The sequence below is a fragment of the Jaculus jaculus genome, chromosome 12 (genome assembly GCF_020740685.1).
Source record: "Jaculus jaculus isolate mJacJac1 chromosome 12, mJacJac1.mat.Y.cur, whole genome shotgun sequence".
Taxonomy (NCBI): Eukaryota; Metazoa; Chordata; class Mammalia; order Rodentia; family Dipodidae; genus Jaculus; species Jaculus jaculus.
Window position 1 is genome coordinate 5447035 of NC_059113.1, and position 20572 is coordinate 5467606.

Here is a 20572-nt window from a genome sequence, read left to right on the forward strand (position 1 = left end):
AGGGCCTCCAGCCATTGCAAACAAACTTCAGATGCGTGTACTGCCTTGTGTATCTGGCTTATGTGGATCCTGGGGAGTTGAACCGAGGTCCTTTGGCTTTGCAGGCAAATGTCTTAATGGCTAAGCCATCTCTCCAGCCCAGCAGAGGCCTCTTGGTGCATAACAAACTACATAAGAGGCTAAGGATGTGGCTCAGCTGTAGTGTATTTGCCTAGTATGAACTTGACCCTAGGTTCAATGCCCAGAACAGCACAGCATAAAAATAAAACAAAATAAAAATAAGCCACATTAGGGCTGGAGAGATGGCTTAGCGGTTAAGCGCTTGCCTGTCAAGCCTAAGGACCCCGGTTCAAGGCTCAACTCCCCAGGACTCACGTTAGCCAGATGCACAAGGGGGCGCACACGTCTGGAGTTCATTTGCAGTGGCTGGAAGCCCTGGCGTGCCCATTCTCTCTCTCTGCCTCTTTCTCTCTGTCTGTTGCTCTCAAATAAATAAATAAAATAAACAAAAAAATAAAAATAAAAAAAAAAAGCCACATTAGAAATACTGACAAGAAGGGCTAGGAAGATGGCTCAGCAGTTAAAGCCTCCCACTTAAAAAGCATAACAGCCTGGGTTTGATTCCCCAGTACCCACGTGCACCTGGAATTCGTTGCAATTTCAAGAGGCCCTGGTGTCCCCATATTGTCTGCCTCTCTCTCAATTAAGTAAATAACAATATATATGTAAAGAAAGAAATACTGAGAAGAGCCTCAAATAGCGCAGACACGACTGCTACTCTGTGTCCAGACATACCTAGGGCAGAACCTCAAAGGAGGAAAGAAAAAGCTAGAAATGAATTCCAGAGTTCGGGCTGGGGAGTTGGCTCAGTGGTTCAAGGTACAAAGTCTGCCAGCCGTAGTTCGATTCCCCAGGACCCACATGAAGCCGTATGCACAAAGTGGCACAAGCATCTGGAGTTAGTTTGCAGTGGCTAGAGGCCCCAGTGTGCCCATTCTGTCTCTCTGTCTCTCTCTCATAAAGGAAGAAGAAAGGTGGGAGAAGGGGAGGAAGGGAGGAATTCCAGAGCTACGAGAGAAGAAGAGGGAGTTCATTAAAGAGAAATGCATCCCCAAAAAGAGAAACAAAAATGGCGTGGCAGTGCCAGCAATCCCATCACTTATTTCAGAGGAGGATATAGGAGGGTCATGAGTTCAAGATCAGTCTGTTTTATTTTTTTATTTTATTAGAAAATTTATTCAACACAATAGAAACAATGTCATCCAGTTTATAACTGGCATTTATCAGTATTAATGAGTTTCCCACACCAGTACCCTGGGTTTTTGAGACCCTGTCTCAGAAAGAAAAAGCTCAAGTCCCTGGCCTCTGAACCCTTACACAGAGATGCACGTGGACGCCTGCTCCAGCCCGTCGCCGCCCTGCAGGCCGGGTTCAGCGCTGAAATCTGAGGCAGAGACTGCTCCGGCCTGTGTACAGGCTTCCACGTGTGTGCCTGACTGACCAACAGGCACTGGGCTGGGTACAGACTGCATCGCTTGTCCATTTCACCAGGAGCAACACAGGCTGGTGACACCCAGCAAACATCAGTTCCCATATGCTGCCCTCTGCCGCACACACCAGGAGAGGCAGCCCGCAGTCCTGGAGACAAACTGCTTACATAAGGAGCAAGAGGCCTGTTTACTGAACGGTAACAGGCATGTCCCCAGGCTCAGGTGGCCTCTCCTTTCAGCAACTCTGACCATAACTCAGCCTGCACCTTCGTGGAGGAGGAGGTGCCCAGGCTGCCTGATCTATATTTTGCTATCTTTGCTGTTTTTATTTATTTATTTATTTATTTATTTATTTATTTATTAAGGTAGGGCCTTGCTCTATCCCAGGCTGACCTGGAATTCACCATGTACTCTCAGGCTGGCCTTGAACTCACAAGTGATCCTCTTACGACAGCCTCCTGAGGGCTGGGATTAAAGGCATGAACTACCACACCCTGCATTTTTATTTATTTATTTATTTTTGGAAGGTAGCTACGCTCACCACTATACCACCAAGGCTCCTTATTTATTTATTTATTTTTGGTTTTTCGAGGTAGGGTCTCACTCTAGCCCAGGCTGACCTAGAACCAACTCTGTGGTCCCAGGCTGGCCTCCAGCTCACAGCGATCCTCCTACCTCTCTTCCTCCCGAGTGCTGGGATTAAAAGGGTGCACCACCATGCCTGGCTTCTTTCTACATTTCTATATTGTGATATTAAATCTTCCCTCAGCAGGGCTGGAGAGATAGTTTAGCGGATAAGGCGCTTGCCCATGAAGTCTAAGGACTCATGTTCAACTTTCCAGGACCCATGTAAGCCAGGCACACAATGTGACGCGTGTGCACAAGGTTGCACAAGCATGTGGACTTCGACTGCAGTGGCTGGAGGGCCTAGTATGCCCACTCTCGTCCCCGCTCCTGCTCTCACTTTTATTTTATTTTATTTTTAATTTTTTTTTTAATTTACTTATTTGAGAGCGACAGACACAGAAAGACAGATAGAGGGAGAGAGAGAGAATGGGCACGCCAGGGCTTCCAGCCTCTGCAAACGAACTCCAGACGCATGCGCCCCCTTGTGCATCTGGCTAATGTGGGACCTGGGGAACCGAGCCTCGAACCTGGGTCCTTAGGCTTGACAGGCAAGCGCTTAATCGCTAAGCCATCTCTCCAGCCCACACTTTTTTTTTTTTTAAAGCTAGTCTGTTGGGCTTGCCTCAAAAAAATTTTTTCCCTCAGTAGCTGGGTATGGCTCAGTGGTAGTTACCTTGCATGTTTGAGGCCCTAAGTTTTGTCCCAAAACCACAGGAGATTTTTTTTTTTTCAGAAATTGTTTTGAGTGGAGGGCCTGTCCAAGCCAGCGCCAAAGATTGCACAATTAATTCTCGCATCAGTGCTGCTTACAGACAAGCGTCAGCCACATCCCCCAACTACTTTTTTGGAGGAAAGTTTATTATGGTTTAACAAGATCACACAAGGGCTGGCAAGATGGCTTAATCAATAAAACTCTTCCCACACAAGCATCATTACCTCATGTGGTGGTTTGAATTAGCTGTCCCCCAATAAAAAAAAATACATGTGATTTGAATATTGGGTCCTCATCTTTGAGGCAAGAAAATCTCTCATTGCTCACTGCTGCTTTTGCCAAGCTGGGGGCCTGCAGGCTTCTGGGGAATTCTCTTCTCTCTGACTCCCTTCTCGACATAGGTGTGCTGGGTGGAGTTACAGATGCTTGCACTATAGCATTTGGCTTAACATGGGCTCAGGGGATTTGGGACTGAGGTGTAGTTGACCTTCTCATTGCTGGAACAAAGCACCCGACCAAGAGCGGCTGATGGGAGGAAAGGATTTCATTTGGCTTATAGTCTCAAGAGCGGCTCCGCAGTGGCAGGAGGACAGTATGACATGAGCAGAGGCTGGACGTCACCTCTGCCATGGCTGGTGGAGAGTGAGCCAAACTCACACTGGCAAGCGAGGCTTAGTAAACCCCAAGGTCAAAAAATAAAAAAGGAAAACAAACAAAAAAAAAGCCTGGGCTGGAGAGATGGCTTAGCGGTTAAGCTCTTGCCTGTGAAGCCTAAGGACCCCGGTTCGAGGCTCGGTTCCCCAGGTCCCACGTTAGCCAGATGCACAAGGGGGCGCATGCATCTGGAGTTCGTTTGCAGAGGCTGGAAGCCCTGGCGTGCCCATTCTCTCTCTCTCCCTCTATCTGTCTTTCTCTCTGTGTCTGTCGCTCTCAAATAAATAAATAAAAAATGAACAAAAAATATTAAAAAAAAAAAAAAAGCCTGGTGTGGTGGCTCATGCTTTTAATTCCAGCACTCAGGAGGCAGAGGTAGGAGGATTGCCATGAGTTCAAGGCCACTCTGAGACTACACAGTGAATTCCAGGTCAGCCTGAGCCATAGTGAGACCCTACATCGAAAAAAAAAAAGGGTGTGTGGGGAAACCCCAAGGTCCACCCTCACTAGCACACCCACTCCAGAAAGGCTTCTCCTTCCAAAGGCTCCACCAGCGGAGGATTGGGCATGAGGCTTAATCACAAACTCATGAGGCCATGGAGGGACACTGCATTCAAACTATCTCAACAGGTGAGTAAGTGGCTTCTCTCCAGAGGCAGCCTCATGTGAAGCACAGCGACTCTAAGGAAACTGGGCTGGAACATTCCAACCTTGCCAAAGTAAAGATGTGGGCAACAAGAGCAACCTTAACTAAGAGGCCAGCCTGGGACTACAGAGTTGTTTCCAGGTCAGCCTGGCTAGAATGAGACCCACCCTGTGTGGAACGAGAGTCATCTGTGCATACAGCTTGTAGAACATGACCTTCTTTGTTGGTGGGGAGGCGGGGTGTGCACCAGGGCCTCCAGCCACTGTGAACAAACTCCAGATGCACGTGCCACCCTGTGCAGCTGGCTTACATGGGTACTGGGGAATCGAACCTGAGTCCTTAGGTTTCACAGGCAAGCAAGTGCTTTACCCTGCTCATGGTCATTACTCTCGAGCTCTGGAGGAGCCCCCCCGCCCCAGGTTAGACTCTCGAGCTGTCCCAGGCCTTCCGCCGCTGTGCTGAACCCCTTCACTTAGCTCCCCGGCAAAGCCTGACCGGCTGCACACAGCTCATCAGTCAGTAACAGAGGTGGCCAACCCCTGGGCTGGAAAGATTTCTCAGTGGTTAAAGATGCTTACTTGCAAGACCTGGCAGCCTGGGTTCAATCCCCCAGTACCCACGTAAAGCCAGATGCACAACATGGCACATACATCTGGGGTTCAGTAGCACTGGCGGGAGGCCCTGGCATGCCTATTTCTCTCTCTGGTCTCTCTCTGCTTAAAAAAAAAAAAAAAAGAGGTGGCCAACTCTAAGTCAAGGAGGTCTGGAAAGGCTCCTGGGTAGCAGTGCCCATGGATCCTCCACAACAGTGTCCTCAGAACTTCTCAGTCCAGTGACACCTCCTAAGGTTTCTGAATGGACCCAGCCCAGCTTAACCAGAACCCAGAGCAGGAGGAAGACCAAAGTGAGCACTGGAGTATCCAGGACAGAGGACTGGAATCAGGAGGGAGTGTAGATGGTAATGAAGAGTCCAAGGCATCAGGGCGGGCTGTGGAGAAGACCGGAGGAAGCTCACCTCTCGCAGCTTTTCCTGGGCCTCGGCGAGGGCTGCTTGCTTCTCCTGAAGCTGGGCCAGGGCGGCGTTCATGCGCATCCGCTTAGGCTCCACCACGCGGTACAACCTCCCATACAGCTGTGGGGAGACGGCAAGGCTCAGGGGAAGCCCAAGCAGCAGCTCATTCCCACCAGGAGCCTTCTTTCCCACCTGGGCCTGCCGCCCCAGCGCTTCCAGGCCTGCCCGCACACTGGCACCCACCTTTGGCCACCACCTACCTCCATGGCCCGCACCCACATGCACAGGGACTTGGCAGCTAGCGAGACTCGGCCGATGATATCAGGCTGAAAGTCTGGCTGGGCACAATAGGCTCCAATCTTTTTCAGCACCTTATCTGAGATATTGTCTTTATCAAAGTTGATCAGGGACTTGATGAAGTTCTGTTCCCCTGAGGATGACACAGAGCCTCAGCAAAGGGCCTCATCCTGTCTACTTCGTCCACGTCACTGCTTCAGCATATGGTCTTCTCCCAGGCTCAGCTCCCAGGCCAGCAAAAGGACCTCAGCCCTAGTCCCTTTGTGACCTTTCTCCCTTGTCTAGCACCCTGTCAGCTCCCAGGGCCTCTCTCCACAATCTCTAGCCTAGCCTCAACTCCCATCTCTTCCCCTCAACACACTTGGCCAAAATGCCCTATCATCCATTCTTTCTTTTTTTTTTTTTTTCTAATTTTTAAATAAAAAAGTTTTTTAGAGAAAGAATTGGCATGTCAGGGCCCCAGTCACTGCAATCGAACTCCAGATGCTAAAGCCACCTAGTGGGCATGTGCGACCTTGCATTTGCTTCACCTTTGTGTATCTGGCTTATGTGGGAATAGGAGAGTTCAACATGGGTCCATTGCCTTCACAGGCAAGTGCCTTAACCACAAAACAATCTCAACAGCCCACATTCTTTCTTTGTATGAACTTCAAATTTTGCTTAGGGCTGAAGCAGACAGGTTCTATTCTACATTATTCTATTATATGATAGCTGGCAGGTACATCACACCTTGGGTACCAAATGCAGAGGAAAGCACGACATGAAGGTCAAGTGTAGCGCCCCACGTCCTCACTCTGGGGGCTGCCCGGCGCCCACACCAAACAATGGACTTCTGATGTCTCACCCATTTCTTACACTATGAAGTGTCATTTCTATTACTTGAGCTAATAATCCAAAGTGATAGTTTTTCTCTTTCCCCTAAGCTCCAAGCTCTTGAGGGTCTCTGCAATGCCTAGTTCATCCTTGTCAGAGGGGCTGATCCACCCCCTTAACGCACACTGGACAAACTGACGTCACCTGTCATGTGGTTGATAGCTCACCTAGCTGCCGTTTAGCTTCTGTCCATGTGGGCTCATTGCCCCGAAGGATCATGACTGCCTGCATTACCATCTCCACCTGGGCCGGGGGCCGTCCATAAGACTTGATCTCACCTATATCTTTCTTGTTCAGAGACTCCAGGGCCTGGCGAAAGGGATTCATTCAGACAGCTGGGCCAGAGTCATCTCGGGTGTCATGATGGGCCCTTCTTGGATACAGCTTATGTAGTACCACTTCCTCCCGCAACCCAGGGGCTCAGCCCCTTACCCGCATGGCTTCTTCCAGAGCAGGCAGAGCCTCCTCCAGGTCCTTCTGGGCATTGTCTGCCAGTGCCTGACACTTCACTTCCTCAACAGCAATCTTTTCACTGTTGGCTGTTACCGCCTAGGGGTAAAAAGAAAACCAGGGTGTTTGTTTCTGCCTTGGGCAAAGATGGAGATGACAGGATTGAGGGAAGGATGAATAAGAAGCCAAGGAAAATGGGAAGGATGAGGCTCCTCTGACTACCGTGGAGGACTACAGGAAGGGAGGGGGAAGGGCCCGTGACCTTCTGCTGCTCATCGGCTTCTCGCTTCTGCTGCACAATGATGACCAAGTACTCCTCACACTGTTTCTGGAACTCAGCCACCTTCTTCTTGGCATCCTCAAGCTCCAAGGACATCACTTCTACCTTTTCCCTAGTTTCATCGATCTTGAACAACCCAGTGCGTAGCTTATTGGCTTGGTCCAGCAGCTCCTGCCGTTTTTCTCCCAGAAGCCTGTGGGAGAGTTTGGGGTAAGGTGCATGGATACAGAGACTCCTAGGAAGAAGGTGCCACACAACTGCCCTCCTTGTGTGGCTCTCAGTCCCTGTCTTTCTGTTGCCACCTCCTGCTAACACCTCCCCCCATACACAGTCCATTTACGCTCTCATCGCTTCCCACCTAGATCAATGCCAACAACTTCCCAACAAGTCTTCTTGTCCCCAATTTATTCCACCTGGCACTACCACAAAGAGCTTGTTAGCAGTATTTCGTCCCTCCCCTTCTACTCTGCCACTGCTGACGCAGTAAAACCAGAACACAGGAACCACTCACAGGGGGCGAGTGATCCTTGCTTCAGCCTGCCTTTCCCGGAAGGAAGGAATGGGAGTCTGGCTTTACCACATTCATGTTGCTTAGAGAGAAGCTAGAAGTCTGAATGTTTTTTCTAAGGCTCTCTAGATTTATTTATTTATTTTTGGATTTTCGAGGTAGGGTCTCGGTCTAGCCCAGACTGACCTGGAATTCATTCTGCAGTCTCAGGTGTGGCCTTGGACTCACTGTGATCTCCCTACCTCTGCCTCCCAAGTGCTGGGATTAAAGGCGTGCGTCGCCATGCCCAGCCAGCTTTCTAGTTTTAAATGTAAGCAGCCCATTCAGAAAGTTTTCAATGCTCTGTCTGGATGTTACAACCTACGTGGATGTCTCCTGGACTAAAGGGCTTATCAAGGTGACCAACAACAAACAGAGGCAGAGTGTTGGCCTGTGCGCCCAGGAAGGGAGGGCTCACTGGCACATTACAAGTGTCTAAAATAGTGCCTAGCACACAGTAGGTACTAAAAACACATGGTAATGAACAAATCAATGCTGTCATTGTCACAAATGGCTTTTTCTTCTCCTTGATTAAAATAGTGACTGAATCCAGAGTAGTGGCTCAGACTTGTGATCCCAACAACACTCAAGAGGCTGAGGCAGGAGGACTTCTATGAGTTCCAGGCTAGCCTGAGCTACATAGTGAGTTCAAGGGCAGTATGGGATAAAATTGTGAGAACCTGTCTCAAGAAAAACCAAATCAGGCTGGGTGTGGTGACGCACGCCTTTAATTCCAGCACTTGGGAGGCAGAAATGGGAGGATCACCATGAGTTCGAGGCATGAGACTACATAGTGAATTCCAGGTCAGCCTGGGCCAGAGTGAGACCCTACCTCAAAAAAAAAAAAAAAAATCAGATGAAAATATCCTTTGTAGTAAGGCAACAATGGCAAGTGTTTCCCTAAGCCACTTTGCAATGAGGTAAGCCTAGGAGCGGTAGATCAGAACACAAGGTAAAACAGTCTGCAGCCTGGGGCATGGGCCTGACACAGAAAGTGTTTGAGAGGCTGTCCTCGATTTGTGGAGTCTGATTCTAGGTTCAGGTAAAGGGCACAGGAGCGAGGTGAACTGCAGGGCACTCAGGCAGGTGTGAAGTGCTGGGTGTATGGAGGAAAGCACCCACACTCCTGATGTCCAACATCAAGTGCTGGGTTGGGCGTGTGTATAGAAAAACACTTAATTTTTTTTTTTTTTTTTTGAGGCAGGGTCTCATTCTAGTCCAGGCTGACCTGGAATTCACTATGTAGTCTCAGACTGGCCTTGAACTCATGGCAATCCTCCTACCTCTGCCTCCCAACCACTGGGATTAAAAGTGTGCACCACCACACCTGGCTACACTTAAAATATTTTTTATTTTATTTACTAGAGAGAGAGAGAGAATGGGCATGCCAGGGCCTCTAGCAACTGCAAACGAACTCCAGACGCGTGTGCTACCACGTGTATCTGGTTCATGTGGGTTCTAGGGAATCAAACCTGGGTCCTTAGGCTTTGCAGGCAATCTCTCCAGCCCAGAAAAACAAATATTTTAAATTTTCCTATTTTTCTTTCTTTGTTGTACTTGTTGTTCAATGCTGGGGAGATGGCTCAGCAGATAAAGCACCAGCCACGCAAGCACAGTGCCCTGTTCAGAACTCAGCCCATGGGCAAAGCCCGTCTATGAGCGCTGTTTGTCACCCCAGCCACACCTACAGGCCAGGTGGAGGCAGAGATGGGAGAAATCACGAGAAGCAGAGGAGAGCAACTGTGAAGAAAAGCAGTGAACAACAAAAGAAGTGGAGGCTAAGGCCCAGCGTGCGGAAGCTGTCCTTTGACTATTCCTAGCACACCATGGCACACGCACACACACCATACACACATACCCCCCCACATCCAAAAAGAGACGCCACCTCCCTGCCCCCCAATGTCGCCTGCTCTTCATACTTTTTATATCCAGACACAAGCTCCAGGTAGTTGGTGGGCGTGACGTAGTTGTATCGTCGCAGCTCCAAAAGCATCTTCTGGGAGTACTGAGCTACGGACCAGTGCATGGTGACAAAGATCTGAGCCACCTTTCTGTGGATCTGAGGCCAACAGAACAGAATGGAAGACAAAGGAAATGGAGAGGGGGTGGGAGGGAAGGCGAAGAGTGAGAGGCAAGGAGGTGGGCTCACGTTTTCCTGTGTCCCCAAGTCCACTCCCACGAGGTATTTCTCAGCCACCTCCAGCAAGGCCTCTCGGGGCCACTCTGAGAACCAGTTGATAGTTGTGCAGTTCACCAAGGCCGGGTACTGGCGGATCCAGTTCCTAGGGAGGAGTTGTGAAGGGCAGTAAAATCTATTCACAGACGCCCCTGGCTTCATACCACATCCACCCTGCTGTCCAGAACCTAGAGGCCCTGTCCTCTTTGTCCTATCTCCTCAGCCAGATCTGACCCTCTCTGAGCTCGAGCAGCATAGCATTTAGAAGCAGGGTCTGGGAACCAGGCATGGTGGTCCACATTTGTAATCTCAAGACCTGGGAGGCTGAGGCAGATAGCCGTGAGCTCAAGGCCAGCCTAGTTTACACAAACACACAAAAAGATGAATACCTCACCATTCCACTTGTATGAGTTTATCTAAAGTCATCTGTCATAGAGACAGAAGTGGTGTTTTCCAGAGGCTAGAGAGGGAGAATCGTCATTTAATGGGTAAAAGTTTCAGTCTAGAAAAATGAAAAGGTTCTAGAGATCTGTTGCAGAAAAATGCAGATATGTTTAACATTATTGAACTATAAATGCTCAAAATGGTTCAAACTTTTAGGTTTTGTGTATGTGAGTTTATCACAATTAAAAAATTGAAACAATGCAACAAAATCAGCAAGCAAAAGAAAAAACATCAAGTAATGCCAACAGGGATGGATGATGACCATATTAAGCCTGGGGGTTTCCTGAAGGCTGGCATGGGCTTCCCAAGGCCAAAAGATAGAAGAGGCCCAGGGGAAAAGGAAGGTGTCGGAAGAGTCACCTGAAGGGGTCCCCCACGGGGCTGAGGCAGAGCACGATATGCAGGTTGTTCCGCACCCGCTCAATGAGGTAGGCAAAGAGGCTGTCCGAGGATTCAGGCACCTGCTCTGCCCGGGCCTGTTCTATGATTTGGACCTGGATCTGGACAGAAGCCACACATGGTCAGAAGGCTGAATTTCCCACAGCAGCATCAGCCGGGCAGCAGCCCAGTGTGGGGTTTAAAGCAGCCCTGCCCAGCGGAGCCACTGGCGAAAAGACAGCTGGGCTGCTGTGGAACAGCCGCCCTTCGACCTGACAGTGGGTGCTCTGGCTGGCGGGGATGTGGAAGGAACTGCACCTCTTCAAACTCGTCAGGCTTGTAGAGGTTGGGGACTTCGCCTGAGCTGAGGATGTTGTTAATGTCCTCCAGGAAGGATTCATCAGCAATTTGGGTGTCCACAAAAAGGAAGGACGTGGTCTTGAGTTCTACCCCCGCCTGGCGATACAGACGCTTGATATCTGGCCGCAGGAGGGAAGCACAAAAGAATGACTCACTCCAGATTCCCCACCCTACTCTTCTGAGTTCAGGATCGTCTAGGGAACACCCGCACGTGCACAAGTTCATACACACGCCCCACCATTCTAGACCCAATACACAAAGCCCGGGGACACCCCTCTCCCCCTTTTGTTTGTATTTTGTTTTTTACTTTTTGAGGCAAGCCCAACAGACTGGCCTTTTTTGTTTCTGTTTTATTTATTTGAGAGAGACAGACAGACAGAGAGAATGGGTGCACCAGTGCCTCCGGCCACTGCAAATGAACTCCAGATGCATGTGCCACTTTGTGCATTTGGTTTTATGTGGGTGCTGGGGAATCGAACCTGGGTCCTTTGGCTTTGCAGGCAAACACCTTAACCACTAAGCCATTCCTCCAGCCCCTGGCTGCCCCCCTTTTTTTAATAAGAGAGAGAGAGAACTGGCATGCCAGGACCTCCAATCACTGTAATCAAACTCCAGACATGTGTACCACCTTGTGCACATGTGTGACCTTGGGCATGTGTCACAATGTGCATCTTGATTTACATGGGATCTGGGGAGTTGAACGTGGTTCCTTAGGCTATGTAGGCAAGTGCCTTAACTGCTAAGCCATCTCACTAGCCCTCTTTTTTTTTTTTTAATTAATTATTTATTTATTTGCAAGCAGAGAGAAAACAGAGAGAATGGGCACCAGGGCCTCCAGCCACTGAAAATGAACTCCAGATGCACGTGCCACTTTGTGCATCTGGCTTTATGTGGGTCCTAGAGAATCAAACCTGGGTCATTAGGCCTTGCAGGCAAGTGCCTTAACTGCCGGGCCATCCTTCCAGACCCTTCTCATCCTTGCCGCATGGTAGGAACTCAAGCATGCATCACTCACTGGGGGACCCCAACCCTCCTCCAGCTCAGAAACCCAGCCGTACCATCTCGGAACTCCTGTTTACGATAGTACTTGGTGACCTCAATCTGGAATGTGCTGTACTCGCAGATGGATGAGGCCAGCCGGGCCAGACTCTGGCGTCCACTGCCCCCAATGCCCACCAAGAGCATGTTGCCCCGAGGCTGTCCAATTACCCGCACAATCCGTGTGACTAGGGAATGGGTTGAGAATAATGAGCTGGCTGGCAAGTTCACAAGATTTAAAGACCCTAGACTAAACATCAAAACCTCTGAAACTGAAGCAGAGGAGCCAAGAAGCATGGGAAGAGGCTGGTGCCTAGGGCTCTGATGGTCATTCCAACGTTCGCCTTTACCGCGTCCACTAAACACCCACTGCCACCTGGGACGATGGCTCAAAGCTACAACCCCAGCACCTGAGAGACACAGGCAGGAGGATCACAGCCATTTTGAGGCCAGCCTGGTAGAAATAACAAGTTCTTGCCAGGGGTATGTAGTGAGACCCTGTCTCAAAACAAAGCTCAAATAAACAAGACCACCCAGTGCTACAAGAACATGTGGCTCAGAGAGGAGCAACGCGAGTTGGGAGTGGGCGGGGGGCGGGGGCTGGGCAGCAAGTGCTCACTGTGCTCAATGGCTTCCCGGAACAGCACCAGCTGCATCGGCACGACGGCAGGAGACAGGTTGTACTCCTCCAGCGCTGTCTCCATGGCAGTCTTCAGGACGGTCAGGTCTGTCAAGTCTTCGTAGACCTTGGGCTCCCTCAGGAAGTCCCCTGTGCCATGAGAGGAGGGCATCAGTGCCCCAGGACAAAGTTCCCAATGCCTGGCTCTCCCCAGGGCTCCCTTAGGGTGCAGCATCAGGAATCAGTGTCCTGACCCTTCTGCGAACCCCAACCTCCTAAGTCCTACAGTCGTCACAGCTCCTGGCTCACCAAAGATAGGAGGACGTTTGTTGGGACAGAGATTATGAAATGTGAGGTCAAAGAAGGTGCCAAGTTTGTCGCTTAAGATGCCCATGAAGGCTTCCATGTCTGTTGCATCAACTAGTCGGTCAGAGAAGACTCTGTTGGGAGCAGCCGGGATGAGAGGAACTAAGGACGAGGGTGGTCCTGGGAAAGGCACGTGGGGCCGGGGTAAGGGTGGGGGTAGGGAGGAAGGAAGACAAGCACACGTCTCGATCACCTGAAACACTCATGAATCCAGAGTCGTGTGATGCTAGACTTGGTGTCATGGAAGTCCTTGTTAGCTCTAAGCATGCCCTGGAAAACCTGAGCAGAGAAGGGATGACTGTGGTAAAGAGAGGAGAGGGAACCCCTGCACAAGTTTTAGGGGTAAGAGCAGAATACATGGCATTTTGTTTTGTTTTGTTTTTGGGTTTTTTTTTTTTTTCCGAGGTAGGGTCTCACTATGGCTCAGGCTGACCTGGAATTCACTCTGTAGTCTCAGGGTGACTTTGAACTCACGGCGATCCTCCTACCTCTACCTCCCGAGTGCTGGGACTAAAGGCATGTGCCACCACGCCCGGCTACCTGGCATTTTAGGTGGGAGTGATCTTTGCTATATGGTTGCTCTGGAGTTCTATGCCTTATTTTGAGAAGAAAATGCTCCCAAGAGAGCTGAGCCAAGCCAAAGGGGCAAGGTTAGGACAATGGTCACCTTGGAGATGTCTCGTAGGTTGAAGAGGTAGTGGATCTTGGCAGGTGTGGGCAGGAAGCGCTGTACTACCGTGTTGTACACGTCGAGGGTGGCCTCAGTCAACACATTCCCAATGGGCTTCACCTCTTCCTCAAAGTCCTGAAGCTTCTGGTTAATCATGGTGCCAAATATACGGATGATCTGGGATTCCTAAGAAGAAACCTCAAATTCACTTTCCAAGGGTCCTGGCCCAGGGGCCAGTGCCGGGACCAGTGTAAGGCAAACGCAGGGCTCCCCACATGAGCATAGTTTAAACAAACACCTCAGAAATCCAGAGAAATAACCTTTTAATACACTACTTAAAATAAAAATGTACACAAAGGAGCCAGACGTGGTGGCACATGACTTTAATCCCAGCACTCGGGAGGCAGAGGTAGGAGGATTACTGTGAATTCGAGGCCACCCTGAGACTCCATAGTGAATTCCAGGTCAGCCCGGGCTAGAGTGAGACCCTACCTCAAAAAACCAAAAAAAAAAAAAAAAAAAAAAGTATGCAAAATAACCACAATCAACAAATAGAGACATTCTAAATAAAGACCCGTCTGTACTCTGACTTCTTTCGTCTCTGGCTTCACTGCATTCAGCACTGGACTGCGCTAATCTTGAATTTATTTAAAATTTTGTTATCTGTTCATCAAAAATTTTTAGTATTGATTTCATTTTATTTATTTATTTTTGCTTTTTTGAAGCTGGCCTCAAACTCATATCAATCCTTCTATTCAATCTCCCAAGTACTGGGATCAAAGACATGCACCACCCACCTGGATAATTTTAATTTTTTAAATATTGTATTGAGAGCCAGGTATAATGCTGGAGAGATGGCTCAGTGGTTAAAGGCACTAGCTTGCAAAACCTAATAGCCCAGGTTCAATTCTCCAGTATTCATGTGAAGCCAGATGTACACCCATTCTGACTGTCTCTCTGTCTGTCTCTGCTTGCAAATAAATAATTAAAAAATTTAAAATTTAAAAAAATTTTTTTATTTGCAAGCACAGAGAGATAGACATAGAAGAGAGACAGAGAGAGAATGGGCATGCCATAGCCTTCTGCCACTGCAAACGAACTCCAGACGCATGTTCCCCTTGTGCATCTGGCTTACATGGGTCCTGGGGACTCGAACCTGGGTTTTTTGGCTTTGCAGGCAAATGCCTTAACCACTAAGCCATCTCTCCAGCCTTAAATTATTTTTTAAATAAAGCAGTGCCAGGACTAAGGTAAAGTAAGTGAGGCATTTACCTCAATGCAAACTTAAGGAGGAACCAAAACCAAATAAAACAAATCACCATTAGAAAAAATACTATTTAAATATGTGTGTGCATATATATATATATATATATATATATATATATATATATATATATATATTTTTTTTTTTTTTTTGGTTTTTCGAGGTAGGGTCTCACTCTGGTCCAGGCTGACCTGGAATTAACTCTGTAGTCTCAGGGTGGCCTTGAACTCACGGTGATCCTCCTACCTCTGCCTCCTGAGTGCTGGGATTAAAGGCGTGCGCCACCACGCCCGGCTGTTTATATATTTTTTCCAGACAATGTCCCACTATTCAGCCAAGGCTGGCTTTAAAAATCATGATCCCCCAAAAAAATTAAAAAAAAAAATCATGATCCCTTCATCACAAGTTTGAGGCCACCCTGAAACTCCATAGTGAATTCCAGGCTAGCCTGAGCTAGAGTGAAACCAAAAACAAACAAAAAACTCATGGTCCTTATACCTCAGCCTCCCAAGTGCTGGATTTACCAGGTGTATACTGTCACCCACCTGGCTTTTTTTTTTTTTTTTTTTTTTTTGGTTTTTCAAGGTAGGGTCTCACTCTAGCCCAGGCTGACCTGGAATTCACTATGGAGTCTCAGGGTGGCCTTGAACTCACAGCAATCCTCCTACCTCAGCCTCCTGAGTGCTGGGATTAAAGGCATGCACCACCACACCCACCTCTACCTGGCATGCCAGGTCCTCTTACAACTGCAAATGAATGCCAGATATATGCACCACTTTGTGCATCTGGCTTTACATGAATACTGAGGAATTGAACCCCAGCCATCAGGCTTTGCAGGCAAGGGCCTTTAACTGCTACGCCATTTCCCAGCCCAGCTCTCAGCTTTGTAGGGCCTACCTCCTTGGATCTATTTCGACCCCATAGCATCCTCTGTCCATGGGGAGCACAAGGCTCCTCATTTCACAGCTAGCAGACTAGGTGTCCATCCTGCCTCTTGCCCGGTCCAGGGAAAGGCAAGAACGTCCGGAGATGGTCCCGTCTCTGCGCGGCAGCTCCCTGTGCCCAGCCCTGCCCGATCTGCCCCACACCCCATTCTCTGGCATAGATGATTTTGCCCTACACAGTCTCCGCCCCGCAGCCCCCCCAAGGTCTCACAGTAGGGAAGGTCATGTTGATAATGTTGAAGCGACTCTGTAGCCTTGAGGAGATGACGGTCCGTCCGCCCCCAGGAGGACCCATGGCAGCCATGAGGAACATGTCCTAGAGAACAAAGACAAGGTGGGCAGAGAGACAGGCGGGATGAGGCAAAGCAAAGGGAGGTGCTTCTGAGGAGCTGGGACAGAGGATTCTGAGTGCTTTCAGCACAAATGGCAAATGTTTGACTGACATGTTAGATATTCTAATTACCCTGATCTTCTTATTACACAGTGCATATGTGTATTGAAACACCAAGCTACATAAACATGTAATTACCACGCGTCAACTAAAAATGTTAACAGAAAGAAAGAGGCAAAAGGAAAGAGAAGACAGAAAATAGGAGGGCAGATGGCAAAAGCAACATGGACAGAATGAGGACAGAAAAAACCTAATATTATGAACAGGAAAGGTGAAAAAGGTCAATTTTTAAGAATTATTATATATTATCTTTATTTAATGGATATAAACCATGTGTTCACATTAGAAAATGCAGGCAAGTAAACCTTTCATTATGTCTTTTGGACTCCTCTCTTTAAAAGGTCATATGGGGGCTGGAGAGATGGCTCAGCAGTTAAAGAGCTTGCCTTGCCTGCAAAGCCTAATGAGCTGGTCCGATTCCCCAGGACCCACATAAGCCAGATGTACACGGTGGCGCATGCGTCTGGAGTTAGTCTGCAGCAGGTAGTGGTTCCGGCACACCCATTCTCTCTCTCCCCTTCTATCCCTCTCTGACTGAAAATAAATGAGGAAATTATAAGTGAATAATAAATAAAAGGGGCCAGAGAGATGACTTAGCAGTTAAGGTGGTTGCTTGCAAAGGCAAAGGACCCAGGTTCAACTCCCCAGGACCCATGTAAGCCAGAGGCACAAAGGGGCACATGCATCTAGAGCTTGTTGCAGTGGCTGGAGGCCCTGGAGTACCCATTCTCTCTCTATCTGCCTGTTTTTCAAATAAAATAAAATTTAAAAATAAATAAGTTGTTGCAGGTATCCATACAGGTGTGTATGAAGTGCTGAGGTACGCTTGTTCAGAAGTACATGGGTATATGTTATTAGGTATGTTTTTTCTTCTTTATGAAGACAGTGCCTTTCTGACTTCTTTTTTTTTGGGGGGGAGGTGTTAATTTTTATTTAATTTAATTTATTTTTTATTTTATTTATTTGAGAGAAAGAGGCACACAGAGAGAGAGAGAGAGAGAGAGAGAGAGAATGAACGTGCCAGGGTCTTCAGCTGCTGCAAACAAACCCCAGATGCATGCACCACCTTGTGCATCTGGCTGACATGGGTCCTGGGAAATCAAACCTGGGTCCTTTAGTTTTGCAGGCAAGCGCCTTAACTGCTAAGCCATCTTTCCAGCCCTAGGCAGGTTTTTGACCCTGAGTTCCAGAGAGCAAGTCACCCCAGACATCAGTGGGGAATGACTATTACCCATTAATTAAAGAAAGAGAAACCAACAAGATGCTCAGAAACCTATGGAGGAAGAGCAGGTCTTAAGGGAGATGCCTGGGCCATGGGTGGGGAGCAGGGAACAGATCCATGAATGCGGTCACTACAACCACAGCAGACAGAGAAGGCTGGGCTGTGGAATTAGGACCTGGCTCTGAGGGTTCTGGGCAGAGACGTGAGTATGGTAGGATAGGCGTGGAGATAGTAACATAGAGGGCAAGACCCTTGTCACAAAATGTACAGCAGGATCCGTGAAGGGAATTAATAACAGGGGTCCTGTGTAGGGAGGAATATGGGATTATAGGACTAGAGTCCAGGGTCCCAGTGGGGCAGGACCAATCCCTCACAGGAGGAGACAGGGCTGGGAACAAAGTTTAGGAGGCTTACTCGAATGTACTTGATGGTCTGTTTCAGACGATCATACCAGAAGCCATAGTCAATCCAGAGGCGCATCAGCTCCAGGGGTGGCTGGGACCCAAACATATCCTTAGCTGGCATGTTTAGATCATCCATAAACGTGATCATGCTTTTGCCCCCAAATGGCACATACACACCCTTGGTTCGCTTCTCCACTCTGCTCTCAATGATGCTTTGGACATTGTTGGATGTGGTCTGGTGGAAGAGGCACAGGATGAATGTGCTGGCCCCCCAAGAGAAATATGGGGTCAAAGAGGAGTGTCAACTAGTCACAAGGATGTGCCCAGGTTCTGGTAACCCCGAAGCCCCCAACATACGTGCGCAGACATGTTGACAATGAGCACCGACCACTGGCTGGAGGGCAGAGACTGAAGAGCGCTCTGTGCTATGGAGGTCTTCCCAGTCCCCACAGGACCCACCAGCAGGACAGGATTCTGGTTGGCCACCAGCGTGCTTACCAGATAGTTGTAGCGAACAGTGTCAACAGTGGGCACCATGATCTTATAGAAGGGGGCGCTGGGGAAGAAAAGGGACTGTGATTCAAGGACCGTGAACCGACTCCACTGCACCTCTCACTTCATGCTTCCTCCCAGTGTTTATCTTCCTTCAGTATTACTGTGGTCTAATCAGCCCTGCCTCCCCAGTCCTGGGGCTAGCCATTCTTCTTCAAGACCCCATCCCAAGTCCTCCAGCTCTCGCTGCCTAAATTAAAAGTCATCTCTAGGGGCTGGAGAGATGGCTTAGCAGTTAAGCGCTTGCCTGTGAAGCCTAAGGACCCTGGTTCGAGGCTCAATTCCCCAGGACCCACATTAGCCAGATGCACAAGGGGGCGCACGCATCTGGAGTTCAATTGTAGTGGCTGGAGGCCCTGGCGCACCCATTCTCTCTCTCTTTCTCTCTCTGCCTCTCTCTCTCTCTGTCGCTTTCAAATAAATAAAATAAATAAATAAAAAAATAAAACAAAAGCCATCTCTCTCCGGGAGCCTCCTCCTCCTCTCACGCTTACTTCAGGGTCCCATCACGCTTGTCACTGTTGCCACCCTATGCACACCCCAGACTGTGCTCTCACTTTGGAGGGTAACGCCAACTCTTAGGGAGTTTCTCCTCAAATGATGTCCAAGTCCGCATCTTGGGGTTCACAAAATACTCATAGACCGTGTCCTAAAGAGGCATGTGAGTCAGGTTACCAAATCCTTCCTCCCAGCTCTTCCCAGACACAGTCAGGGCTCACAGATCACCAAGAGCAAGAAAGAGAGTGACAGCAGATAGAAACCCAGTCTGCGGAGCAGGGACACCCGAGGACATGCGGGACAGCTAGGTTTAAGGGCCTTGACCTTATTGGGAAAGGAGCCCTCTATTTCTCGAAGGTAACTGTCAATCTTCTTGCGTCCGTCCTCATCCACAGAGGCGCACACGGACCAGATCATGCTGAACACAAACATCATCTCTACCATGGCAGTGTGGTTTTCAGTATCAGCTGGATTCACCTGGTGGAAGAAGAGAAGAGGTATACAAGTCCAGAGCACTGGACTTGGTCTGAGAAGAATCCTAGATCCTCGGGACACCGGTGGCACACCTGTAAGGGACCGGGTATCTATTTCAGTGCCATCACGAAAGCTGTCTTTCTCTTTTCCTAGTTCGATAAACCACAAACAAAACCCCAAATGTACATGTTAATCTACCACCTACCAGGAGGTTCCAGATCAACCTGGAACTCCCTGTAGCTCTACGGTTGCCCTGAGCATCCTCCGTGCTAGGTCCTCAGCCCCTTGTCACCTGACGGCCCCAGACTTCACTGCGAGCACTCACTGCACTCCAGGAGACCGGACCCGGGACATGGCCGGTGAGCTGTGTGTAATTACAAGAACTTAGAGCCGGGCGTGGTGACGCATGCCTTTAACCCCAACACTTGGGGGACAGGTGGGCAGATCGCTGTGAATTCAAGGCCACCCTCAGACCTCATAGTGAGTTCCAGGTCAGCCTGGGCTACAGAGTGAGACCCTACCTCAAACAAAACAAACAAAAAACTTAGAGGTGTCCTCCAAGGGGAGAAAAGAAAAATAAAATGCAGGGCTCTACCATGGACCAGTTAAAGCAATGAACTGAATCTACACACAGCAATAAAAAACTCAGAGCATATTGCTGGTTTAACTAGTATTTGTATATAACTTGTCTATTTTTTAAATTAAAAATAATTTTGTTTTTTTTATTTAAGAGAGAGAGAGAGAGAGAGAGAATGAGCATGCCAGGGCCTTCAGCTGCTGCAAACAAATTCCAGATGCATGCACCACCATGTGCATCTGGCTTATGTGGGTACTGGGAAATCAAACCTGAGTCCTCTGGCTTTGCAGGCAAATGCCTTAACTGCTCAGCCATCTCTCCATCCCAAGCTTGTACATTTAAAATACTGTGATTTCTATGAACACCTAGGAAGCTGTGTTCCAATAAGCACTTTGTAAAAGGTCTAGAATGACACTTACAAACACACTTCACCATCGCTTGAGCAGAGGGTATTGCATCACCTTCACACTGCTGGCACCAAGCACCCAACAAATAGCAACTTATGGGAGGAAAGGGTTTGTTTTAGTGTGGCTTACAGTCTCAAAGG

The 20572-nt window shown here is 48.7% G+C and overlaps 1 protein-coding gene across 1 annotated transcript in view; it reads right to left on the bottom strand.

Annotated features, from left to right (window-relative positions):
* Positions 1-20572, bottom strand: part of Dnah2 (dynein axonemal heavy chain 2) — a 136906-nt gene that overhangs the window by 24056 nt on the left and 92278 nt on the right. The window contains exons 45-63 of the mRNA XM_045130831.1: positions 19299-19451; positions 19034-19125; positions 18282-18480; positions 17935-18159; positions 16059-16163; positions 13637-13825; positions 13163-13248; positions 12913-13043; positions 12604-12753; positions 12005-12172; positions 10905-11065; positions 10569-10708; positions 9738-9870; positions 9508-9647; positions 7024-7234; positions 6744-6860; positions 6479-6620; positions 5402-5571; positions 5145-5261 (exon numbers count right to left, since the gene is read on the bottom strand). Coding sequence (XP_044986766.1) covers positions 5145-5261; positions 5402-5571; positions 6479-6620; positions 6744-6860; positions 7024-7234; positions 9508-9647; positions 9738-9870; positions 10569-10708; positions 10905-11065; positions 12005-12172; positions 12604-12753; positions 12913-13043; positions 13163-13248; positions 13637-13825; positions 16059-16163; positions 17935-18159; positions 18282-18480; positions 19034-19125; positions 19299-19451 — 2829 coding nt within the window. The remainder of the gene's footprint in view (positions 1-5144; positions 5262-5401; positions 5572-6478; positions 6621-6743; positions 6861-7023; positions 7235-9507; positions 9648-9737; positions 9871-10568; positions 10709-10904; positions 11066-12004; positions 12173-12603; positions 12754-12912; positions 13044-13162; positions 13249-13636; positions 13826-16058; positions 16164-17934; positions 18160-18281; positions 18481-19033; positions 19126-19298; positions 19452-20572) is intronic.